The sequence below is a fragment of the Lepisosteus oculatus genome, chromosome 19 (assembly GCF_040954835.1).
Source record: "Lepisosteus oculatus isolate fLepOcu1 chromosome 19, fLepOcu1.hap2, whole genome shotgun sequence".
NCBI classification, from domain to species: Eukaryota; Metazoa; Chordata; class Actinopteri; order Semionotiformes; family Lepisosteidae; genus Lepisosteus; species Lepisosteus oculatus.
The window spans coordinates 3,030,262-3,057,168 of NC_090714.1; the positions used below are offsets into that span (position 1 = coordinate 3,030,262).

General features: G+C 41.5%; 2 protein-coding genes across 3 annotated transcripts in view; one reads left to right on the forward strand and one right to left on the reverse strand.

Annotated features, from left to right (window-relative positions):
• Positions 1–15,037, reverse strand: part of iqck (IQ motif containing K) — a 32,260-nt gene extending 17,223 nt beyond the window's left edge. For both annotated transcript variants that reach the window (XM_069180907.1, XM_069180906.1), the window contains exons 1-7: positions 14,961–15,037; positions 14,061–14,188; positions 11,670–11,802; positions 9,159–9,256; positions 5,803–5,855; positions 4,622–4,699; positions 3,803–3,887 (exon numbers count right to left, since the gene is read on the reverse strand). In XM_069180907.1, the coding sequence (XP_069037008.1) occupies positions 3,803–3,887; positions 4,622–4,699; positions 5,803–5,855; positions 9,159–9,256; positions 11,670–11,802; positions 14,061–14,188; positions 14,961–15,012 (627 nt within the window). In that variant the 5' untranslated portion in view covers positions 15,013–15,037. The remainder of the gene's footprint in view (positions 1–3,802; positions 3,888–4,621; positions 4,700–5,802; positions 5,856–9,158; positions 9,257–11,669; positions 11,803–14,060; positions 14,189–14,960) is intronic.
• A 60-nt stretch (positions 15,038–15,097) lies between these two features.
• On the forward strand, positions 15,098–25,690 carry knop1 (lysine-rich nucleolar protein 1). Its single transcript, XM_069180905.1, has 7 exons — positions 15,098–15,136; positions 16,167–16,364; positions 16,904–17,101; positions 17,642–18,478; positions 21,481–21,543; positions 23,833–23,901; positions 25,084–25,690. The coding sequence occupies exons 2-7, from the start codon at positions 16,167–16,169 to the stop codon at positions 25,411–25,413; spliced, it is 1,695 nt and encodes a 564-aa protein (XP_069037006.1). The 5' UTR covers positions 15,098–15,136; the 3' UTR covers positions 25,414–25,690.
• The last annotated feature ends 1,217 nt before the right edge of the window (positions 25,691–26,907 follow it).

The following is a 26,907-nucleotide window of genomic DNA, read 5'->3' on the forward strand; positions in this document are numbered from 1 at the left end:
CAACAAAGCCTCTTATCACCTTTCCTTGCAGAATGGTGTGTCCTGCTCAACACTCTGCTCCTTATTTAACATGAAGAAAAATAATAAGATGTACTCTTACATGTTAGTATTTTGCACATTCAAAACAATATTTATATATAACTAGTTTACTGTCAATCTAAAAACATCATTTGCTTGCAAATGAAACTGACCCTATAAAGATACAGTTTCCAGTTCATCCTGTGCTTGTTGGCTTTTGTTCCACCCAGGCTCCACAACTAGCAGATTCTGCACTTCTCCCCAGACCTCAAAATGTTTATCATTCATCCCACCATCAAGGGAATGAAATATTGTGTGGCACAATCCTAAATCAACAAAAGATTTGATCTGTATTAGGAAGAGAACCAACAATCTAACCATCCTTGAGAACTGGAGATAATGTCTTTAAAGTGATGTCCAACTGAGTTTTAACAATTGCAGTAGTTATTACAGAAATATAACATCCTCAAATAAATAATAATAAATTTATTTGCAGGCTAACCAAAAATCCAGAGCAGATGTGAGACCCAACATATTACTGATATCTCTATGATATATCAGACATTTGCATTTGTATAAACCATTAAAAACTGTACCACGTAACATATACTTCAGTAGTGATATGAGATTGTTGAAAACAAAAACTGGCAGGAAAGGAATAATATCTCTCTTAAAAATATTTAATAGCTTTGTGAATCAAAAGCAACTATCTGGCTGGGATCATAGTCTGTGTGAGTGCAGTGAAAGGTGGCAATGTGAAAGGTGCTGTTGTGGTCAGACAGATATTCTTGGATTTCCAGAAATCTATTATAATCATGAAGTTGCCTATAATGAGGTGTAAAATGGCAATGAGTGCAAGACTGAATGAGTGGACTGAATCTGAAACAAGGGGAATCAGTACTGGGGAACCTCAACTGGTGAAACAAGATAAATTAAATCAGAAAATGTTCAAAACGGAGAGCAGAGTAAGGTAGAGTGAGGGATGATCCCATAACAATAGAACTCTACTATATCGTATGCTGGCAATATAAATTCAGCTTCTCTTCCTTAGCTCTGCAACCCATAGTATTTTTAACCAAGAACCCTAAGCAATATGCAGAATTCCCTGCATCAGTGGATTAAACCGGGAGAGTGTGTGCAGAATAAGCTCGCTTTGCTAAATCCAGAGCCCTTGTCTAGCTCTGCAGTTCGTGCTGCGTCAGCCCAGTTATATAAACCTGCTGACAGAGGAGCGCTTCCACTGGAGCAGCAAGCCTGCTGCAGGACTGCTTACATAACGATCCAGCACATGACAGGCTCCCCACGCCCGTACACACACTGCTGCTTACAGATATCCTGCTGTCTTTCGCTCTGGACACTACAAATACTCACTCCCCTTGGTCCTCTATGCGTAACCTTGCAAATAGTAAATTCTGCAGTGAAACTAGAAAACCCTTGCTTTTACACAGAGAATTGTTAATGAATGTATTCGATTAACAAGCCGTGTTGTAGATTCAGTTTTGATTAAAATAATTTTTACTTGATTGCACAACATGAATATTCTGACACCTAAAGGACAATGGGAAATCAAAAGCCCAAACTCTCCCTGGTCATGTTTAACCCCTGCTAGCAGCTGAACTAAAATAGCTCAATAATTGCTTTGTGTAGCTCTAAAGTTGTTTCGTTATATGGATGTATACATGCCAGTGCGCATGTTCCTTTGTGTAACTGTGCTTGTTTTCTTGTCTGTGCGTGCTTGCACAGTGCTTTATGTAAAAAAGCCTTTTTTGCTGTTTTTAATATGTATGTGTGCATTTCTACATTCATAACTGTGGACCACAATTCACGTGCTTTCTCATCTAAGAATTTTACTGAAGCCCCTTGAAAAAAAAATAAGCAGAACTTTCTTCCGGTAAAACTAGAAATGACAGAGTGAAGGGAAAAGGCCAAATCAAAGCATCTGATGCTCTTCAAGATTAGTGTACATCTGTATCATTTCAATGCAAAGCATTGAAAAACAGCTTGATCATATGAAAGTATATGGGAATCCTGACACATACTGTAAAACGTTTACTATATTGATAAGTGTACATGAACATTCCAACAACAGCATTTCTAAACAGTATATAAGCCTCCCTGTTGGTCGGTGCACCGCATATTTAACACACTTGTACAGTAGTCACCTGCACTCGTACACTTGCGTGCACAGGTTCAAGCTTTGTACACACAAAGACCTGCACTGCATTTTTGGAAATTACTGAGCAGAACAGAGAAATGTAACATGAAAGGCTGTTCACTGCCACCCACCATGTTCTCTATGCACCCACACTCATAGGCTCTGGAGCTATCAAAATTACACCCACGTCCGATAAGCATGCATGTATGTGTGAGTGCGCAGAGAGGAGATTGCAGGAAACGAATGGCATAAAACATTCTCACAGTAAGCCATAACACAGAACATTCATATATAGAATCCATTAATAAACCAATGCAAATCCTATTGTTTTTCCTTTACTTTTTACTTCATAAATGCTTACCATGATATTATAAATCTGCACAACAGTTTTCCAGTTTTATTGTTTTACATTTTATATCGTTTTATATAATTTTTAAATACAGTGTAACAATAGCAACATTAAATGCTTGTCAGACCTATGTCATATTGCCCTCGTATGATAATTTACTGTCGGAAGCACAGCACACTATTCAATACCCCACTCACTTCTCAAACACTGATACTGGCATACTTTTCAAGTTTGCAGCAATTGAGTAATAGCGTTAGATAAGTCACAGTTCTGTTATTATACTAAAAACATATCTAGAACTACAAAGGTATGCAGAAGCTGAAAAATAAGTTAAAAACAAACATTACTCTCTCCCTGTGATCCGTTTTATTTGTCATTCAAGAAGTATTCCAATAAAACATTTTAGTGTACTGTGTTCATTACCTCTGTCATTAACTAAATGAAATCCAAATCAGAAAGCACTACACCCAATCCACAAGCTCCCTGTGGTGAATACAGAAGAACAGCTGAAATGCAAAAACACTCCTAAATACTCCGAAGCTGCTAAAAATAGAAATGACTTAATGACTGTACGTATGCGTTTCAGCCATTGCCTTCACCAGAGTATTAGGATCTTTTAAAAACACCGATCGAACAACGGTGCTCAGATTGGAAAGTGTCTGTTACTACTCAATCAAGGCGTTGACCGAAGTCATAGGCGTGACTCAAGGATGATCGCTGCCTGTAGAAGAAAAACGACACCGCAAGCAGGACAGGGTGTGCAGCGTGGCCTGGAAGCCATTATTTCCAGACAAAGCTACTTCCTATTCCTCCCGAGCTATTCTTGTATTGCCACACCATTTCAAAGGTCGCCAGCGTCTTCCACCCCAAACTTTTGTGCTCTGAACTCTTGCTGAAAATACGCTTTATTTTACTTAGGTTCTTAGTTACATTTACTTCCAAACATTAGTTGTTTGGAAAATTAATTCCTAGGGCAAGAACAGTATTGTAATGATTCTTACTAATCTAGTAGAGTGCTCCATATGCCATGTACATTTAAGTATGTAGCAGTAGGTACATTAAGTAGGTAGTACATTTAAGTGAGCAGTAACTGATATGAGGAGATATGTTTTAAGTGTTTAAAATCCCGAAACCTATTTAAAAAGCTAACCCAAGGATGTATACTTAAAACTCAGTCACGAAATAAGACTTCAAACCACACGTGGAAATGAATTGTTCACGTATTCTGGACGGCTAACATGGTAGGGTTACAGAATTAGCCTCAGATGATGTGTACTGACCTTGTAGCCCCTCCAGAAAGCCTGAATCAGCACCACAGCCTCATCATCTGACAGCAGTAGTGACAAGGGAATGGGAGGCCTGGGACTGACGACGAGAGGGGGAGAGAGCATGAGTTTCCATTTGTATCATCTGTGTTAGGTGTTAATGATGAACATGAGCTCATGCATTCTTAAAGTTTGTTTTTAATGATAAAGCTGTATGGCAGTTTTCCTCATCTTACTGTACCATTGTTGTCCAAGTTTTGTAACATTTTTTCCAATGCGTATTTTTCCTTTGAAGGATTTTGCTATACTTGGCTGACATTAAACCTCCTATTCACCAAATTGGTCATTTTACATGGAGGCAGTACCTGCAGTTATTTCTCCATGTTAATGAGCATTAGCTGAATATCCCTTTTTCCCAAGTGTTGATTTCTATCAATAAAGGAGCCAAACAGCTTTTTCATAGATCTATGTATATTCTGTATATAGCTTAACATTACTTCTTACACAAGCAGCTATACTGTATACTGTATGCACATTACATTCTTTAGATACACTAAGCCCTTCAAATTTAGAATTACAATGTTAACACTTATTACTCAATGAATATATTAACCTGAAGTTTTTCCAAGGAATTGGCTCACATTCTTTAAATTCTCAAAAACAAAAGCTCCTCTATTGCCTGCACTCCTTTTCTCCAGCTCTTCAGTGAAAGATTTATGTTTCAATAATCAATAATTTATGTTTCAATAATTAATATTACTATTAATAGTGATGTACGCTCCATGTACAGTATACATGTAATTCAATTGCAATGTATTGCTGTAGTGGACTTACTGCTCTCTTAGCCAATCCTGGACGAAGGGGATCTGCTCAAAGCTCACTGGCTCCTCTCCCTGTCTGATAGGGTTTTTGCTATCAAGGACAATGGGAACACAAAGGTTACATACAGTACATGAATTCCCGGTCTTTCTTTGTAATTTGCATGGATGAGGGTTTGTCTTGTAGTATTTCTGACTATCCTCACTTAACACCTTTTTTCTGATCTGCTCTAATGGGAAAGGGAGGATCATTACAGCATTCTTAAGGATACCCACTCAAACTGGAATCAGGTTAGTGACCTTCTGTTTCCAGACACAGTGTGGATTGACCTGTGCTCTTATAAACGGCCCATCTGCGAACTTATAGCAGCTTCTGAAATCTGTAGGGTTTCAGTATGGGCTAGGGGTATAGTTAAGGGTCATGGTTCAGAACAGGGTTAGACATAAGGTTAGGATTAGGGTTGTGGTTGTGTGTAAAGATATATGATCACAGACTCAACTGAGGTTTTTTTTTTACAAGTTATATACTTGTACTGCAAATATACATTGTAAAAGTATTAATTCTACTATGTATATTTGTACCACAGAACTCCAAGAACGCCCTTTGTTCTAATGTAAACAAATTGCTTTATCTTGGTTACTCTAATTTTCTAATGCTGTCATCTTTAAATTTATCATTGTGATATTTGGTATTAATAACATCGATGTCTAATCACATTAATTTCTCTACTAGTAAGTCCTCCACATTTCTATAGGTATTGTGACAGCTTTAAAATTTTCATCATAATATAAACTTTAAACCATTGTATGTATACTAAAAATGCCTTCAGCAGAGATGTGTGGTTGTTTGTTTTTGTTTAAATTTTTATGTTTTTTTTATTTTTATCCTTAGAAATGTTCAATAAAAAGTGTTTCATTACTGTCCTATTCCAGTACGTCATATACAGTAAGAAGGTGGTCCACCAAACATATGAATGGCATTGAACAACCCATTCTGGACCACTTTTGCCTCCATTGCAAGAACTGTTCTGGATTTACTGGAAAAATAAACCAACATTCAGTGTCCTCCAAAACGGATCCCAGTATCTGATCTGGGATGACCTACATTACCCTGTGATATCAAACACAGTATAGCACTGTGCATAAACTATAGTGTGCCTGTTTCATTAGGAAATCTGAAGTTATTTCTCAGCTTACTTGTAAAGCCATTCTGTCAGGAAGTCACAAGCATTGAATTTAGTTCTCCTCCTCTGAAATCAAGAAGCAGAAACACAAACAAAATCAGCTTATCTGGGATGCACTGTAAAGCATACAACAGTTTTGTTTTAATAGCTTAGTGCAGCCTAGTTTCAATCAAAACCCACCTGTCAAATTCCTAATTTTCCAATGTTGCCAAGTTTTTTTAGTAAATGTGCAATCTCTGATTACATTCTTCTGTATACGTTTTGAATAACCATTTTCCACTCAATCCAATTCACTGCTCCCATACTCATGTCCTCCAAACCCAAACGCAAGAAAGAGGGGGGCTGACCATGCATTCACATAAAGCCTCGCAGGGGTTTGAGAAATAAAAGAGGATACTGACACATAAAGTCAAGGAGCCCCTAAGAGCATATAACCCTCCCAACCTCAACACCACTTGACACCATCCAGTCAAAGTGCCCAGTCAAGGCAGATGAGGAGCCTCAGTAAGAACGTGCAGTCTTCAAGTGTCAGGATCCTTGCTGCACTCCAAGTCAAAGAGTTTCCTCAATAAGCTGCTAGGGTGCACACAAATGATTTTCCTATGGGAGTCATACAGAGCAGAATGTGTCTTTGGCAGTACTATTCCTCACCTTGCTTGGTGCGACTTGCCAGGCAATTTGAAATGCGGTTACACACACTATTGGCTGGGGCTCAAGTGAGGTTCATCTCGGCTGTCTCCGGGACAAGAGATGGCAAGATGATTCTGCTGCACGTGATGCAGCCTTAATGTTACATATGAATATTTATATTAATAAACTATTTTGTTGGTGAAACCTCAGAATCATCCTGAAAGTCTGAAGAGACAGTATCAGTTCAGCGTCTGCCACAGTGATGTCTGTGGCAGAGGAGGAGTAGAGGGGGGGGGTCTGGCTTTTTACCAACAAACATCTGCATCCTGTCTGCTTGGAGCTCGCAAACCGAAGGGAAGCCTTACCAGCCTTTCGTATAATGACCATGATGGCTTTGCAGGGCAGTGTCAAACCAAGGAATGCCATTTCGCTGCAATAATTACCCTGCACAGTACAATAGGAGTATGAGACCTGCTGAGAAGATAATGTCTATGGGATTGTGAAATTAAATCAGGCATCCCTCTGAATGAATAATGATCATAATCACTATAATCATTATCTTAAACCTCATTGTCACTCATTTTTGTCGTTTCTTTTTATGGTCGCAGGCACCTTTGGCACTTCGCTTGAAGCCCATAGCCGGGGCATTTACTGTAGCAAATCTCCAATTCTTCAAAGGAATGTTGAGGCAAATAAAGGACTGGAAAAGTCAGTCAGGAGAATGCTAGGCAATTGAGAATTTACTTCTATTACATAAAATGCAAATTAAAATATACTGTGTTCAAAGTTCAAAGGCATTTATTGCAGAAGCGGTTACAGAGGAGCAACAGCTATGTTATAAATCAATCAAAACAAAAGTGTAGGATGATGTCAGTGACACATGACACATACACTACGGGACTGTATGCCTCTGAGGGACTGCTGGTGCACAGAACATCCCTGACATGGACTTTGCTCAAAGGCTGTGCTTAGGCTACTGTGAAGCACTGTCTGAAAGCACAAGGCGAAAAGCAATCTGTGTAAAAGGCTTATTACTGTGGGCGGCTATGGGTTCACTCAAGCCATCGGCTTAGCTTCACTTGTCACAGGGCCTGTGTGCGGCAGCAGATACAGAACTGCCCCAGGGGATTTCACTGTCTCACTGGTCTCTCGTCAGACATTTTGTGAAGACAGTGATATTAAATGAGAAGCCTCTAACCTGCACTGTGGAGTTAGAAACAAAGTTCTACAATGTTTTTAGTGCCTATAGTAGTGACTTGCCAGAAGAAGACAAGAGGTGCTTTGACAACATTACACTAACAGATCAATGATTTTTTTACATTTTAGGAGGCTTAATTTGTACACATAGAGCAGACCTACTATTAAACATTATTGTTCTAAAATGTACAGTTTAGCATCATATTATGAGAAATATTAAAGCACAGAAAAATTTGATTGCAAAATGAAGAGTTTTTCTCCACAGCTTTCATTCCCTGGCCACTTTATTATAAATTTGACGCTAAGAGACACACTGGCCTACTGTCTGGTAGGCCATGTTAGGAGGAGTTGTAAGTCGGATCTAGAATTTAACCAGTCTGGACATTTTAATTGGATATTCTACTAGAATGTTTTAATCAACTGTACAATAGCTTTGTTAAAAGAACCACTTTAATTGGGTTTGTCTGTTCTACAAGTGGCTACTAAAAGTATTCATCCCCATTGGGCTTTTCCACATTTTGTGTTACAATATGGAATCATAATGTATATAATCATGATTTTCTGCCATTAATGAACACAAAACAGTCTCTAAGTAATTTAGGAAGACTTGCAGAATTTTGTATTCACTTTGACTTTTAGGGTTTTGAATGAATAACCAAGAACATGAACGTAAAAGAATAACCATACTGTATAACCTCTCTATGACCTTTATGGGGGGGTGGGGTGGCTAGTTCCTTTCCTTCGTGCATATCAGCCCTTCCCAGTTCTGTATTAGTGTCAAGGTTTCTCGATATGGTTTGCTAAAATAAAAAATGCAGTAAGCTAGCGGAAAACCAAAATAAAAAAGAGCTTGGGAGAGTCGTGCTAATCTAAAAGACAGAGAGAGGAAGCAATGCAGGGAACTGATTAGAGCCACAGCAGGTGGCAGGGAAACACAGTGCTCCAATTTCTGTCTCCTGGACAGTAGCATTGTCCTCCAACCAGTGACAATTCACTGGCAGCTTGGAAAAAGCATAGCTGTAATAAAAAAAAAGAGACCTTGGCCCCTGGGTGACTTTGTAAAGAACCGGGTTGCGTCATAGTGTCTAGAATTTCCCACTGCCTCAAGTCGTTCAGATATTTTGATCGCGTTTAAACTGTCACATACACCCCGCTCCCTCACTGCTACTGAGAAACTAAAAGCTGCAGAAAGTCTTTCAGAAATCTGACCGGAAAGAAGTATGGATGGCACACAAATACATGTATGTACCACACAGAGCCCCACTGAGGTACTGCCTCTCTCAGGTTGAGCTCAAGAGGCCAATTCTTCCACAGGGTTCAATTCTGGTAATAATACAGCAGGTGCAAGCAGCATGAACTGGTGAAAACTTCTGTCGGGAAAGCCTGCACAAAAATTTTGTTAAGCCTCCAATTCACATTGGACAAAAAACAATGCAGACAAATGCATTTGTTCCAGTTCTGCCCATTCCTCTAATTTGGCACGTTTGCGGAACTTTCATGTTATATGCGAGGTAGGTACCGTATGTGAGTGTCTGTGCTCACCTCCAGGCAGTGCTGGCTTTGTGCTTCTCTCAGCATGGCCTCCAGACCTGGCAGCAGCACAGGGAACACAGCAAGCTCCAGGAACTCTCTAGGGGAACCTGGGAAGAAAGGACTGTAAAGGTCAGGGTTGTACACAGGAACCAGCGAATGCAATAGTTCCCTTTAAGGGGTGTTTTATTCTCACCTTTAACTATAAACTGGTGTTGTGACTTTTGGTTGTCACAAATCTCCCTGAGAGTTAAATATGCTTTTCTGTTCAAGTGGTGTGCTTTTGTCTTTGATGCTATGAAAATCCATTCAGTCGATGTCAAGACAGCCATAGGTCTTCAGTACTGAATCTGCAGATTTTAATTACGTGTTTTCTTAATTTTATCTTAACAGAGACGTTGTCAATCAAGGTAAAATACAAGAAGACAAAAACTTGAGAATTTAATAAGTTGCTTTCAGCTTCTATTTATTAGAAATCACTGTCACAAAACCACTTCAGTAGGAGATTTTGTAATAAAAACATGCAGATGAAAATTGTGAAGAGGAACTATTATAACAGATGGTTATCTAGCATCACTCATGACTAGCCACCCACAGCCACTCCATCTCGTAACTCAAACTACAAGCTTCAAACAAAAAGAAAAAAACAATGCAAAAGTATATCCTATTTGGGCTTTTTTATACTGATTCACCAAACCATTTGCTCGAGAATTACCCTCTCCCCTGAATAGCCTGGGAGCTGTACTGCAGCCCATTGAAACAGAGTGATATAGTCTTGTTCAGTACTAATTTTCATCAGACCAGGTAAGACAAGTCGCCAGGAGAAATGTCATGTAATTGCTGCATGATTTATGAAATTGAAATATACAGTACACACTGTACGTGCTGTACACAATGCTGAGAAAAAGTCTCTGAACCACTAATATAACAACGAGAATTACAATTTTTTTACGATGATATACTTCTTTTATCAAAACCAGTCTTTTTTAAATAGCCAAATGGTTATTGTGAACAGTATATTTCCCAATGCATTGTGCATATTTACCAATTCAATGTTTTTTGAGATGCAATGAGTATGAAGTAGAAACAAATGAATACCAAGAATCAGTGCATGTGAAATAATGAGTGAACACCTAGGTTATCAGCACAATTAAGGGGATAATTAGAATCATGTGGTGAAATAATTCCAGTAGGTAAGAAGTAAACAAAGAATGAGCCTTGTTCTATGTAATGGTCAGAAACTTTGTGAGTTTGTCTTTCGCCATCCAGGTTAGTGGAAACTTGTCAAGCCATGATCAAAAGAGAAAGAGTAGTTGATACTCATCAGTTAGTGTTTCAGGAAATTACTTAATGGAAAATTAATTGAGTTAATTAATAAGGTTTTCATGGTAGGATAAGCAGAAAGAATCATCTACTCTCTAAGAACAACACTGGCACCCATCTGAAATTCAACAGAGAGAACCTGGATGGTTTACAAGACTACAAGAAGAATGTTCACTGGACAGATGAGACAAAAGTTGAACGTTTTACCACAATGAGAAATGTTTTGGTGAAGAAAACTGAACAATGCCTTTCAAAAGAAGAACCCCATCCCAACCATCAAGCATGGTGTTGGGAGAATCTTGACTTGCGGCTAGTTTGCTGCTGTAGTACAGTACCTGCTATTACTGTACAGCTTTTCATTATTGTGAGCGCCATGAACTGAAAGTTGTATCCTAAAATTCTGGAGCAGAATATTGGAGTACAGCTCCCCTCTACTGTGGACATTTTTACAACTCGCTCTCTCGGGAAGGCTGGAGGCATCGCTAAAGATACCAGTCATCCTGGTTTCTCACTTTCCCCAGACTCAGCGACAGTTTCTTCCCACAAGGTGTCAGATTGCTGAACACTATCCCCGCCACTGGCTCACACGGAGGTTCTTGTTTTCTCACACTCCTTGTCTGACTGTTTTTTTAAGTTGTATGTTATTAAGCTTGTTGTTGTTGCTGCTGCTGTTCTGTGTTTGTTTTTGGCGAGTCCTTTAATGTCCTTGTATTGGAGCATACATGCAAATAAGCACTTCATTGCACTTGTGTATATGACAAATGAACTGACCTGAAATGCCACTGAGTTTAAATAGTTATGTAACGAAATGCATGTACATATGAAATACATACGAAACACCAAAATTCATAAAACCAAAGCAAGAGAGTGATAAATCTTAGCAAGAAACATGCAGTTGAAGTCATTGCTGCTCAAGGAGGTGCCACTAGTTACTTAATTTAAGGAATTATCCTTATTTGTACGAGGATAATTACTCTTAGATCATTTTATTAACTAAGTAATACAAATATACTTTGTTTATTTGTGTTCTATGTTTTCATTTTCATTTCAAATCTTCATTTTCTGTTATGAGTTTCATGAAGACAGAAATATGTTTTAGGCCTAAAATACAGGATAATAAAGACCAACCTAGGGGATTTACAAACATTTTCTCTGCACTTTATGCAGTGTCCTTAAGGATACTTTTTTTAAAAGACTTACAACTTTTGGGGTCAATGGGGTGAGTAGCTGGGAGTCTTGAAGGGGGGGATCTCTCTAACACAGCATAGCCAGCCAAGGCAGGATGAGAGTGAAGGGGATCAAAGTCCAACAGTGGATCACAGTCTACTGCCACCTGGACACAGAGGAGAGAGGGAAAAGGAGTAATTTTTAATAATCATATGCATTTGATGACATGGCTCTTTTACTGCAGTCATTCTGTACATGGACAGAGGGCCCTCTAATAGACCATTTTACTTTTTAAATTAACGCTATTGTAGACTGACACATCTCACTTGATCTTTGATCTAAATAGACACTGTGAATCGTTAATTGTCTCCAGTGTCCTACCACATTCAAATGTGTACACTTATTATACATTTGATATAACATCCATGATGATCCATGATGCAGATCATCCATGGTTTTGAACCCATTTTGGTCTGCTGTTTGTTGGCCTGTTGAGTACTTTTGTGAGAATCATCTATCTTGCAGGTATTAAACTCACTGCTGGTCTGTAACTGCTGATTTTCAGTTGTCTCCTCACTCATACAAAAATACTGTATTACTACACCACAGTTCCCATAATGTAGCATGTTCTTTTACTATATATATTCTGCAAATACACCTTAGTTATTTGCCTTCCTTTCACAATATTATGTTGTTTCTGATCTTTTTTTCTTTCATGTCGTCAAGGTTATATTCCTCCTGTTCATGCTCAGTGTTTCACTTTCCTTCAGATATAAATTGATGAATTCTTTATACTTGTGTTTACTGGTGTTTCTTCTCAGTCTTTAAACTCATTGACTTTGTTTTTGAGTCACGGCTGGAACAAAGATGCTTGCTTTCTAAGGTGAACAATATCCATAGATTTGAATTTGACTTTCTCTCAGGTGCTGTATTCAAATGCAACTTGCATTATATACTAGTCATGTGCTTCACTTTACTGAAGTCACACAATTTCAGCAAGCAGTCATGAATAGCCTAGATGACTCAAGCCCATCCTGCATCAGTGGCCCTCTAAAACTGTGGGAATTCCTTGTTAGAGATGACTAAAACACACTATTCTCAACTGACTCTAAATTGAGAATCTATACTGTAAGGCAAATGTGTGACATATTGCATGCTGTGGGTTAGAGAAATGTTTGATGTTCCCAACAAAAACACCCTATTCCAAAATGATGATGTAAAATATTCAAGTCTTTACACAGCTGACCTAAGTCTTTGAGGCAGCAAACATGACTAAACATACTGCTAATCCTTAACTCAGGCTAAAGTAAATTCTTCATTAAATTGTTAAGTCCGTTATTTTAGAACATCATTATTTAACAGTGAACATCAATATTAAACATCAACTAGATTATTCCGAGAGAAGTTGTTAATCCAGTCTTCATGAACAAAGTAGACCTCAAATCAGCATAAATACTGTATGACATGCAATATCTAAGGGGGTACAGTACATCTCAAATGGAACAGAAACAACTCAGATGATAGGGGAACAACACTTCAGAAATGATTTGGGCCGAGAGAGAGACATCGCCTTCATACAAACTAAAAAGCCAGAATGTGTCCAGGTAATTAGAGTACTGGAATAGGACCTTACTCTTAAGTAAAGGAATGTGCTCTTTTATATTGGTGGAAATATTGATCTCCTAAATGTGGAATCCACAGGCTTAAAGACATCCCTCATTGATTAGTGTTGCAGTATTTTGGAAAAGAGAAATCGGTTCCTTGTCATTTACCACCCATTAAAGACTCATTTAATCCTGGAAATCTCATTTAATCCTTGTATTCTCTTGAATCCCTCTTTGATATTGTTCTCTTTTTAAAGTGTTTTGTGTCTTGGAAGTACTCTGGTACTCACAGAGTTGTGCATTGTTATATATGGCAGTGTAAACATTATTGTGTAATGTATTTTTAATAAATATCTGTCTGTCTTATTAAATAGGTGCCTGGTTACTGCTATATTACCAAACTGTGCCAGAGAAGCCAAGAACGCAATTGCTATGTAACACTCAGTATTCCCCGATTATAAGTGGCTTAATTATTGTTAGTTTCATCATTTTATTATATAGTAAGCTAGTGCCGGGACCAGATTTTTAAAATTGTTTTGATCTTTATGTTTTGTAATTAAAAACCCCTTAACACAATACCCTATGCAACAAAAATCTAGAAACATAAACACCGAAGCTAAAAAATAGTGCCTTCATGGCATTTAAATTCAAATCCCTTTTCATACTTCCAGGAATAAACTCTTTTGCACATTGAAAGTTAGGCCACCTGTAAGAAACTGTACAGACCCCTTACTCTATACAGATGCTGCTGAGAAACGAAGCTGTATCATGGTGTTAGAAGTTAGGTGTCCCATTAAAAAAATCAATCTTCCGGTGTCACCTTGGTGGCCATGAGTCCATAGAACACAGGCGTGTGCTTGCTGGCGCTGAACTGTGAGACATCAGTGTCCACTGAGTCCGTGTCCCCAGGCTCAACACCAGGAGCATGGGGCTGCTCCGCCTCATACTCTACAACACAAACAAACACAGACTGGACATGTAACACAGCCCTCAGGCAACATCACCAGAAACGTTGTTGTTGTTGTTTTTTGTTCTTGTTACGAATCTCTTGCTGCTGTTAATTGAGCCGAGACTTTTTCCAATCATGTCCTCTGGTTCATGTTTCCTTGCTAATTCGAAGAATTCTTCCAGGCTGACTTTATCAGTGCCTTTGAGAATTGCTCTTCTTTGAGAAGACTTGTATCAGTTTCTCGCTCGGTTTTCCAGCTCAAGACTAAACGTTTTGATTCCTTACACCTCTGAACTTATTGCAGAGCGGCAAAATCTTTTCTACATATTTTTTTCTTTGAACAACATTTTGCTCAGTATTCTAAATGAGGCCTCACTAATGTGTTATACAGTATGTTATCTAAACATAACATCTCTTGATTTAAATGTTATGCATTTAACTGCTTTTCCTAGAATTTAGGTTGCTTTTTAAAACGCTTCCACACCTTGTCAAGAAGATGTAAATGACAGGTCAGCATCACCACATAAACAGTCTTTTCATAAGTTTTGTCTTCTAGCTCAGTGTCTCCAATTCTGTGTGTAGAATTTATGTTTTTAATACTAGCATGCATTACACTGCACTTATCTACTGTACACTTGTCTAACTGACACTGACTTTTACAGCCCAGCTACAAACATCACATCTGCCCTGTGGACTCTCTATTGCAGTGCGCAAGACACAGTAATTTCCTGAAATTTCGCTCACGGGATCAAAAAAGTAATGCACACGAACCTTCACAAATCTGTTGCCACAAAGACTTCTTATCCGCTATCACTTTGGCCATGTCGCCTCGGTTGCTAAGGACGCGGAAGCACAGGAAATGAAATTGCGAGTTGCTAAGGTACCGAGACAATCGCTTCCGGGTCACAGAGCAGCGTGGTGTTGTTGCTGCTGCAGTTTCTTTCCACGTGAGTGACGAAAAGTGAGTCGTTTTTGGTTGGAGAAAAAAAAGATTAATTGCAATACTTCATGTTTCTGAACTTTAATAACAATGAAATGTGTTTACTCTAGACCAGGTCTCATATGACCATGATAGATAATTGTAGTAATGGAGTGGTAAATCGAAAATACATCCTTGTCGTGTGTTAAATATTGTTGAACAGCTTGCTCCTATGTATAAATCGTTTAACGCATTACAACACAACTGGGTCCTACTCTAAAGCTTTGCTTTTCGTTCAAGCCTTCGAATTAGCTTGGCATAATCCTCAAACATTATTGTTCATTCTATTCACTTAAGAATATCCCACAGACCAACGTTCTTCCTCTATATTGCACTGGTTAAAAAAACTGTGATTAATAGCTGCAAAAGAAAGTTATAAGATACTTCTAGAAATACTTGTTGTGGTTCTTATTTTGTGAGCATTTGGAATATCACAGAATACGTAGTTTGTAGCGCTGTTTGTATTTTAATTTCATTGTCACTCCAGACCCTTTTTGAAAGAACCTGAGTTACTAGACTTACTGGGCGTCCAAAGGTCGAGCTAGTAAGGACCAAACGGAGAATGAAAATCTGTTGTTTATATTAATTATTATTTTATATTTAGCGTCTTTCATAGTGTGAACTCATAGTTTTAATGAGTTTAAAACTATTTGCACAAGCCATAAACAAGGCACACTTGAGTGTGCTGTGCAAGACTATAATGTGTGTATTTAGAAATTAATAGAGAGGTTAATACGTTAGAGTTAGATTACTCCCATTGGATTTAAAGTAATGTTACTCAAAATGATTGAATAAATTGCTCATTGATAATCACCGCTGTTCCAGAGAACATTCAACTGGTGTATACTGAGGATCAAACCAGGTTATGGCTTATAATGTCACAAAGAAAATGGCATTTTGTAGCACTGTCTTTTTATTGAATTGACATGACAGGTAGAGCTGCAGGTCGATTCTTAGGGTCCGCAGGCGATGTGATTTGAAAACGTTCTTTCCGACAGATGGTGCTGCTGGAGGGAGAGAACCCAGAAGCAGTGGAGAAGAGGAGGAGGAAGAAGAAAAAGAAAGATGCGAAAGAGAAGAGCAGTGTGGCAGAAGAGGGGGGAGAGAGAGACTGTGGACAGAGGGGGCAGGACAGAGAACAGAGAAATGTCTGGGACAAGCAGGGCATGAATGGGGCAGAAGCCACGGAGCTCCAGGTAAAATCAGAATGCATTAAAATGTTTGACATCAACAGGGGGTCTACGGTGAAAGTCATAGACTAGTAGAATGTGCCCACTGGAAGCTATACAAGCTGTGTCTTGAGTATCCGTGATGTAGGACTTTGCATTAGGCCGCAGACGCTGTCTTGTGACATTTCTTGCTCTCTGAGCCTTAGTTGCCACATGTCCGCCCAGCAAACCCCCCACATATTCAATCACGTCTGGGGGGCAGGACGTCCGTGGTACAAGACCATCATTCTCAACTCGCAAGGAAGCTGTTGTTCCAGTGACTGGTAACAACAGCAAAGCTGGGGGACAGCACTAAGCCCATCATTCTGCACATGTGCATCACCACACTCCCTGACGTCCATCAGGGCGGTGAGCACAAAGCTTTGATTCACCGCGAATGAGCCTGGTTCTGTTGCTCACAAGCCCACCTGATGCTGCTGATTCGATTAACGCTGAGCGGCACTGGGTCTCTGTGGGGCTGTCGTGGGTCTGCAGACTATCTGATTTGAAAACATTCTTTCTTACAGATGGTGCTGCTGGAGGGAGAGAACCCAGAAGCAGTGGAGAAGAGGAGGAGGAAGAAGAAAAAGAAAGATGCGAAAGAGAAGAGCAGTGTGGCAGAAGAGGGGGGAGAGAGGGACTGTGGACAGACGGGGCAGGACAGAGAACAGAGAAATGTCTGGGGCAAGCAGGGCATGAATGGGGCAGAAGCCACGGAGCTCCAGGTAAAATCAGAATGCATTAAAATGTTTGACATCAACAGGGGGGTCTATGGTGAAAGTCATAGACTAGTAGAATGTGCCCACTGGAAGCTATACAAGCTGTGTCTTGAGTATCCGTGATGTAGGACTTTGCATCAGGCCGCAGACGCTGTCTTGTGACATTTCTTGCTCTCTGAGCCTTAGTTGCCACATGTCCGCCCAGCAAACCCCCCACATATTCAATCACGTCTGGGCGGCAGGACGTCCGTGGTACAAGACCATCATTCTCAACTCGCAAGGAAGCCGTTGTTCCAGTGACTGGTAACAACAGCAAAGCTGGGGGACAGCACTAAGCCCATCATTCTGCACATGTGCATCACCACACTCCCTGACGTCCATCAGGGCGGTGAGCACAAAGCTTTGATTCACCGCGAATGAGCCTGGTTCTGTTGCTCACAAGCCCACCTGATGCTGCTGATTCGATTAACGCTGAGCGGCACTGGGTCTCTGTGGGGCTGTCGTGGGTCTGCAGACTATCTGATTTGAAAACATTCTTTCTTACAGATGGTGCTGCTGGAGGGAGAGAACCCAGAAGCAGTGGAGAAGAGGAGGAGGAGGAAGAAGAAAAAGAAAGATGCGAAAGAGAAGAGCAGTGTGGCAGAAGAGGGGGGAGAGAGGGACTGTGGACAGACGGGGCAGGGCAGAGAACAGGGAAATGTCTGGGGCAAGCAGGGCATGAACGGGGCAGAAGTCACGGAGCTCCAGGCCATGGAGCTGGGGGGAGACACAGAAACGTGGCAGAAGAAGAAGAAAAAGAAAAAGAAAGAAAAGAAGCCGTCCGTGGGCAGAGAGGTCAAGGAGGGAGAAACCAGCGTGCAGCCTGAGGAAGAGGAGACAAGAAAGACGGAGAAAAAGAGAAAAGAAAAGCTGAACCTCGTGGAAGAGCCGCCGGCTGCTCAGGAGAGCGAAACGCCCAGGAGGAAGAAGAAAAAGAGGAAACGGGAGAGTTCAGAGCAGGGGGCGACGGCTGGAGAGGAGCAGAACTGGGGGATAACTCCAGGAGAGGAGGCGGCGCAGATGGGGAAGAAAAAGAAAAAAGTCCGGGAAGCCGAGGCACGGGAGCAGGAGGAAGAGCGAGAGAAACGGGCGCATGCAGCTTCGAGTGGAGCGAGGAAGAGGAAGAAGGGCGAGGAAGGCCCCCAGGAGAGCAGGGAAGAGAAGAGAAAAAAGAAGAGGGAGAAGGAGGTGGAGCAGGAAAGGGAAAATAAGGAGAGAAGGCGGGGAGACTCTGGACCGAGCTCCCCGAAGACGAAGAGGAAAGCAGGTCAAGAGCTCGCAGCCGTGAAGAAGACGAAGAGAAAAAAGAAACTTAAAACAGAGGAAGAGCTTTCAGGGGGCGAGGTGAGAACAACTGCTTGTCAGTTCTCAGTTTGCAGCATCTCAGTGTTATAAAAGTTTAAACTGGGGATTTTCGGGGGTTTCTAAAAATGTGAGTTTTTTGCAGCTTTATTCCTATTAAGTAAATGGGGAACTAAATGTAAATGTTTTATTCATAAGCCCTGTAGGTTTGACAGACATTGGGGGTTTTTGGAGCAAACGAGGGTGTTGAGATTTGTAATGGAGCTCTAGATTCTTTGTTATCGATGACCGTCTTGAACCTTTAGCTGTGGGGTTCAAAGTTTTTAAGCATGGAAAGGAGTCAGAGACAAACTGTTTGCAAATTATAGCAAAGACTAGGTTAGTGCTGGAAGTGGTGCTGGAAACCAGTGCTCCAGGATGCTGACAGGAAGCACTGGGCTGTAGGCCAGGGGTCCTGGAGGCTGACACTCCTGCAGGTCTGTGATGCAGCCCAGCTGAACAGTTGAACCCATTAACGGACTGAATTTGAGCTCTTTCATTGCGTTTTTCAGCTCTTGCGTAGTGTTTAACATGTGTCTTCTAACTGTTGCATTTTTATAAGTAACATTAAACCGCAAACTTTTGATAAGAAAAAAGAGTTTCAAATATCATGCAATCAAGCAAACTGTTTATTCTGTTAAAGGGGAACTGCAGTCCCAATTTCACAGTCAAAAAAATTAATTCATTTAAGGTACAGAAAAAAAATTCAAATGAAGCACAAAATCATGAACTTTGTGAGAGTATCGTTAGCCTCCATGTTGTCTCAATTTCGCATTCGAGTTCCCATGAATATGTAATGTGATTTATGAGTGAGTAAATACAGATTGTACAGCAGAAATGCTCCAACGTGAACTACATACAGAGTTAACAAGTAAGTAGTATTTGTTGGCCAAGCCATCTCAAAGTCGACAGCAATATTTCCCTTAGATTAAAGGAGATGTATTCACAAGCTTGCTTGTTTACAGTGTCGTACAGCCATATCAGGATACCGGATGTTTTGTTGCCTCGTTCTGAATCGCAGAACGTGACGCCACGCGTACCTGGAAAGTTAGTCTATTTTATGAAGTACATTGGAGGTTTTACAAATTACTGTGTACATTTTACTTTCATTGCGATTTGGAATGCACTCATCAATGCTGATTTCCTTCTAACCCCGAAATTTAAAAAAGCATTGCAGTTCCCCTTTAAGACTTCAGTGAGGTAATTAAGCTCGTCTTGAATGAACACCAGCAGGGGTGGGCTAATGGAGGACCAGGATTGGGAACTCCTGCTGTAGGAGGGGTTGTCCTTCATGTGAGATGTTAAACCAGGGTCCTAACGATTCGGTCCTTTCAATTCTTGTGGTCGGTTAAAACAGCTTCTTACTTTTCCACATGTGCAGCACGGGTCCACAGTGGGAGTCTGGTGTCATGTGGAGTGGTGGCTGACCTTCAGTGTCTTTATATAGCGTCTTTGGGAACACTATATAAAGGCAAGCACTTTTTATTTAAAAAATGTATTGGGACCGATTCTGTGGGCTTACTTCAGATGAGAATCTGGGATCAATACGCTTGCAGTCGAAAGCAGAAGAAGCATAGACCTCAAGATACCAAAGGGATCTTGAAAAGATTTTTAATAGGGAAAAGGTTTTATTAATGCTTTGCAAGGTTACAGTTTAAAATTGCAAGATGGCTCCCAAGATGTCATTATGGGGTTGCAAGCCCAAAGCAATAGTTGTAGGTCACCCTTTTCCATTTACTTTACCAGGACAGAAATTTGCTTAGAGCATGCAGCTCTGATTGAAAATATGAAAATGTGTAGTTATTTTTTGTGCCCTGAATAATTTAGTTGGCTAATGAAAAATTACCTGTGTTTATTTTTGGCATTGGCTTTCATAGTAAAAAAAATATTCTGTTTAATGCTAAATTATTTGGTGTTTGTGCATTAGAGTAAATGGAAGCAGACGTCTCAGGCGGTGCACTCCTTGCTACAAGAGCAATGTACATCACTGCCCATCAGCCAGCTCTATGCCCTGTTGATTTTCCTTGCAAATGTCTTGCTAGTGCATCTGTTGTTACAGTGTAGTCAGACACTGTTAAGCCGTTTTCCATCCTGCCTCAGACAGGAATGTGAGAAGAGGTGTTGTGAATTGATTCAGAACCCTGTCCTCCCCTTGAAGCCGACTGAGAAAAGGCAATGAATATAAAAAAGGGACCTGACTGGTTAGGAAGAAATTGCACCAGTGGCCTTTATAAAACCGTTATCTTTATTTCCAAGCCCTCAGTCAGCTGCTTAGAGGAGCCCGTGGTTGTTGAGAGTAGGCTCTCCATCCAGAGAGGTTAGAAAGGTCAGAGTATTCAGCTCTGGAATTGTCTTCACCTGGCTTAATTTAAGGCCTAACGAGTCACACCTGACTCAGCCTTAAGAAGGTAAGTGAATCTCCCCCACTGTTATCACTCATTGGAGTGGCATGCTGGCGCAGTGCTTAGAATTGCTGCCTTACAGTGTTGGGACCCTGGATTCAGTTCTGGATGTGGGGTGCTGTCTGTGTGGAGTTTGCACGTTCTCCCCAAGTTCCCGTGGGTTTTCTCTGGGTGCTTTGGTTTCCTCCCACTGTTCAAAGACACAGTACTGGTAGGGTAATGGGCTCTTGGGAAAACTGGCCCCATGTGTGGTCGTGTCTTTCTCTGTCTGTGCCCTGCTATAGACTGGCTAACTGTCCAGGGAGTATCTTGCCTTGCGTCCATTGCTTAGCAGGATGGGCTCCTTCGTGACCCCGAGTTGGATGGAGTGTTTGGAAAATGGATGGATGGAGTTGCAGAGTGAAATCAGCTTCACTTGTCCAACTGTTAACAACTTGCTCTGACATTTTAATTAAGGCACAGTTTCAGCTCAAAAGCCAGGGCAGGACAGGTAGAACAAGGACAAACAGTGGACTCCAGAAGACATTGTGCCTGTGTGTAAGGTCTCTGGGGAGCACGGACTCGCCTGGATTGATTTGGCTTTTCCTCCTTGATGTTTTCCAGTCATCTGAGGTGGAGTTTGTGTCGGCGAAGCCCGGAAACGTAGATGAGGTCACCATTGACAAGGTAAGGGCACGCCTCTCCCCGCCTCTTCACTCCTGGGACCCATCGGGGTCTCATCTCCAGGCCAGCCCATCTCACCTCTGACCTCTCCTCTGACGTCACGCCCTGGCCAGACAGGTTTCAAGAAAAGGAGATTGGCTCACAGGGCTATTTCATTTTATTTCTCTGTCATTCAGTCAGAATTCAGTGCTTCAGAAATTGATGTTTACTCTAACAGATGACTGCTGTACCAGATTTAAAACACTCCTTGCACTGGCTCTGATAAGCTTTGCAAGAAAAGACTGCCGTCAGAGATAGATTTGCTTCCAGAGCCGGCTGTCAGTCTAATTCCTGTCCTGGGATTGAATCCTAGAAGGTTCAGAGTGCTGCTGATTGTGGATATTTCCTCCTGCGCAGCAGTGTACGTTCACACTGGGGAAAAGGGATTTTGTCCAAGCGGTAGTATTTAGCACAGACAGGATTAGCTCTGTGCATTCATGTCTGATTGTAATTGATGCAGTGCTTCATTCGCATTAATCACACAATTAGAATAACCTTAACAACTGTTTGTAATTAAAATTCATAGCATTGTCACGGCTGAATTTTAGTGCCAGTGCCAATGGCTTAAGGCACACTTGTGCACGGAGCTGTGGAAACACAGATTCTGTAACCCCTTTGCTGGCATAATGTTTTTTAAGGACTTCATTTTAGAATTTTTGAAGCCAGAGAATGTGTTAAATGTATCCTTTTCTGTCAGTCATTTCACACAGTTAAATAGCTCCAACATATTTGAACAGAGGTACAAACCAACAACTGAAACAAATGTTCAGGACTGTTAGCCTAGAATGTACTTAATAAGAAACAAACTTATTCTAAACTGTTAAAAGGCAAGATCTGACAAGAATTTTATGTTTGGCACTCTTCTTCTAGAATCTACATAGTCCATAAAGAAAATCTACAGTTGTATGCAAATGTTTGGGCACCCTTGGTCAAATTGCATGTGCCACTGAATCTCTCACTGAAAAGAAGTTAATACAACCTCTGCAAGGGTGCAAACATAAACATGACATATTTCTGCACATTTTAATACACAAGTACTATTTTTGTGCTGAATGTAACAACTTGAAAAGTGAAAACAGTGAATATGGCATGTACAAAAGTTTGGGCAGTTGATTCAGACTTCAAGGCCTCAAAATGTGATTGACTCGTTAGGCCTTAAATTAAGCCAGCTGAAGACAGTTCCAGAGTTGAATACTCTGACCCTTCTAACCTCTCAACAACCACAGGCTTCTCCTTTGGCAGCTTCCAAACATTTCTGGTAGCCAGCTAAGAGTCTTTTTGTTCCTGTTTTAGGATTTTTTCCCACTCTTCCTTCCAGAACTCTTTTACCTCAGAAATATCCTTATTTAAGCCTTGCTCCCAAAAAAATATGAATGAATCAACGGGGTGCCCAAACCTTTGCACATGCCACATTCACTATTTTTTTCCAATCTGTTAAATTGAGCAAATAAATAGTAATTGTGCATTAAAATGTGCAGAAATAGTAACTAAATAAGAGGTTTCTTAGAAAGTGTGATGATTTCTAGTATGATAAAGGAATCTAACATGTACAGAAGCCTAGAACCTTTGTAATTAATACATTTCCATGCATCTTGTATCCTGAAGGATCTCAGAGCAGTTCACATGTAGGTTTTCCACCACTGAAGCACAGACCACACCTGGGGAACATGCAGCAGCCCCTCTAAGCAGCAGATCAGGTGGAGAAGGGAGAAGTTGCTTCACCGGTCAGATTGAAAGAGACTTAATCAGTTGAATTAAATGGGAATGTGGGAGGCCAGATATGACTTTAGCCTGGACACCAGAACTAAAAAACAAATCTTAAAAACAGGGCTATGAGATTTTTAATAAGCTTGGTTTAACGTCCTATCTGAGAGGAGAGCAGCTCCTAGAACACAGAGTCCCCAGTCTCCATGCTGGGAGCATTAAACTGCGTACTCTGGACCACAAAGAAGAGCGCCACCTACTGGTCCACCTAGTGTTTCCCATGTTTCCCCACTGCAGCTTGAAGGTCCCTGCTTCAGATTCAAACTTTGTATCTAAATTGACTTTTCCTCTATTACTCCTGTCATGAAAGCATCTCCCACAGAAGTCTTACTTGCCTTCAAGGAGGCCGCCAAAGCTGACCTCACTCTTTGTGGTTTTTCATTTGCTTCTCTATTTGAAACAGTGTTTTCTTTTGCATTTTTGCGACAGACTGCGATAGAAAATGCCGTCTGTGCTCTAAGCAAGCGCACTAAGACATGTTTGTTTTAGGAGAGACGGCAAGCTCTGCAGAATGCAATTGATGAAGAGTCACGCCCTCAAGCCACAGAGAAGACAAAGGTCAGTGTTCGCCCTCTCCTAACAGCTACACAGCTCCTTGCACCTCAGCGCTGCGCACATTCGTGTCACTCTAACGTCTGCGGCCGGGGCTCCCGAATTGGCCATATACAATTTCTTGCCTTAGGAATTTGTCTTTTCGCATACTCCAGTGTGCTCTCCATGAGAGACAGACAGGGAGAAAAGCTGGGGGTCAGAGCGCAGGGTCTGCCATTTATACAGCGCCCCTGGAGCAGTTGGGGTTAAGGGCCTTGCTCAGGGGCCCAACGGAGTAGTAGGATTCCTCTGCCGACCGCGGGATTTGAACCGGCAACCTTCCAGCCACAGTGCCGCTGCTGCCCCCCTCCTACAGCAGGGATGACTAAATATCACATACTCCAGCCCCTCCCAGTGCTGCTCCTGCTCCCCCTCCCAGTGCTGCTCCTTCTCCCAGTGCTGCTCCTTCTCCCCCTCCCAGTGCTGCTCCCCCTCCCAGTGCTGCTCCCGCTCCCAGTGCTCATCCGTCTCCTGAGCTCTTTGTGCCTCTAACACATGCGTTCCCGGGTGAGCTGAGGGGTCTGTGCAGTGCAGCCTGACTGTGCTGTCCCGCTCTGCGGAGCTCTTGGCAATCCGATTCCCATGAAACCTGCAGTCAGCTGCTCTCCAGTTTTGCTTTGCACTTTGCGGTAATGCAGGGAAGTCAGTATCTGTCGTGCAGGGAGCACTTCTGCCCACTGATGCCCTTTGCTGGTGGTGTCTTTCCCTCGTTGTTCCATACTGACATCATCTCACACACCATCCCTCTTGAAACATAAGAGCAGGGCGCTGTCCTGGTCACTGAAGCTCCTGCTAAAAGCACCTCTACAATCACCCCTCTTTTTGTAATCACTGAGGTCTCCTCTTGCTAGATAGTCTTAATTGTAGGTAACCTGTCCTGTTCAGAAGTTTCATACGTGACCTTAAAGATGCCGGGGTGCTATTTTCTTAATGAGCAAGTCACTCCTGTGTGTGGAAGCCCTTGCTTTCAATATTTGGTGTCTGTCATTTACACAGGTGTTTACATTTTTTGTCCACCGCCTATAGTAGATGAAAAATTAAAACTGAAGCACAGCTGCTTAAACTTATGATTTGGGTAGCTGCCTGGATGTACTGGTAATGGATAAAAATATCTATTAAGATTCTACGTATGTGTCTTTTTTGTTTCAGAGCAAGGGGGTGGGTTTCGGACAGTGGAGCACCACCTGCTTCGAGAGTGAAGACCAGCAGAAGAAGTTTCTCCGGCTGATGGGCGGGTTCAAGAAGTCCAGCCCATCACTGGCCCCGGTAGGCGGAGCCGGCCCACACCGGCCAATCATGGCTCTGGGCCGGGACGAGGCGCGGCAGCTAAACCAGAGGTTGCTGGGACAGTTTGAGCGCGCTCACAGTCGTTGGCTCAATCCTCAGCAGACAGGAGCAGGGCTGGGATTCCAGGGTGCTCCCAGCAAGAAGTTCACCATTGACGCCCATGCCTCTAGATCTGTCAAGTTTGAGGACTAGTGTCTGGATAGGTCCGCACTGAGTACCTGGCAGAGAGCCCTCCGTCCTCAGGCCTCTGGAACTGAAAAAACCATGTGGCCCATGTTGGTGTCAGAGAACTCGGAGATAATCGGTGCTTTGGCATGAATTTTGCTTGGTTGCTGTGGTGTAGCAATCCATACTTACTCTGATATTAAATTTATAGTGTATATTTGATATACCACAACAGTAAACGGTATCTAAAGTTCAGCTGGTTTTTAATTCGTACATCGCTTAATTAAAATAAGTCCTATATTTATGCATCTTTCTCTGTTCTCTGTTTCCGATACAGTTTGGCTCTGATAGTCTGGAAAGAAGTCTGGGGCAAGGATTTCATGAATACTGTTTACACGCAGCACGGTGGTGCAGTGTTTAACATTACTGCTTCACAGAGCTGGGGCCCTGGGTTCAGTTCCTGGGGTGCTATCTGAGTGGGGTTCGTATGCTACATACTGGTAGGTTAACTGACGTATGGCAAAAATGGCCCTGGTATGTGTTTGTGTGTGTGACTGTGTGTGCCCTGTGATGGTCCCCTCTACGGTGCATCCTGCCTTGTGCCCATTGCTTCAGTTCCCCCTCGACCATGACCTGGAAGTGGTTAGAAAATGGATGGATGGGATACTCTTTATATACAGTACATATGCGTACTTTACTCTTGCAGAGGCCTGTTTCTGTGCATTTTAGAGTAAAGTCAGCCACTACTTCAGAATGTCGGAAAACCTGCTTGTTATACTGGTGAACAAGGCATCGGGGCGTTACAGAGAATTAAGTGTTAACGTAAACCCGGATTTTGTGCTTTTTCTTTTGATGTGTAAATACCGTGTGTATTTCTGATACATTAATTACAAAATAAAAACATTTATTTCAGGACAGCATGCGTAGTAAAAGAGGCCGAATACTTTATTTTTTTTACGTGTGTTATTTTTTTTTATTTGTGTTAAATTTAAGTCCTTGTAATAGCAAATACATCTGTGAAAAACACAAAATAATAAGTCTGGGTGAACAAAAGTTAAATATTTAAACCTTTAATAACTTAATCATGCATAATAATAATAAAGAGTGTTTGCTTTTAACTGTTGTTTAACAGATCTCCCAAAATTGAGTAGAAATGAAAACCTGAAAAGGCCCCAGCCCAGCAACTTGGTGGTTCGATTGGGGATGCCTGTAGGCAAAGAGCTCTTTTCACTGAGACACAGGAGAAAGTAACCATTACGTTTGGTGGGGATGATTTGGTCACAGAATGCCCACGATTCATTTTCTAACCGCATTGGCCAATTCAGGGTCATGGGGGGAACTGGGATCTGTCCTGGTAAGCAGTGGGCATGAGGCAGGATACACACCGGGCAGGACGCGAGAACATCGCAGAACACACAGATACAAACAAGGACACACCAGGCCCCATTTTGCCAGACACCAGTTAACTTGGCAAAATGCTTTCAGATTGGGGGAGGAAACAGGAGCACCCAGAGGAAACCC

Excerpts from the sequence above, each read along its gene's own strand:
- knop1 (XM_069180905.1), top strand. The coding sequence starts at position 16,167 with ATGGTGCTGCTGGAGGGAGAGAACCCAGAAGCAGTGGAGAAGAGGAGG. Across the intron at positions 17,102-17,641 it reads CAGAAGCCACGGAGCTCCAG|ATGGTGCTGCTGGAGGGAGA; the intron begins GTAAAATCAGAA and ends TCTTTCTTACAG. Across the intron at positions 18,479-21,480 it reads AAGAGCTTTCAGGGGGCGAG|TCATCTGAGGTGGAGTTTGT; the intron begins GTGAGAACAACT and ends GATGTTTTCCAG.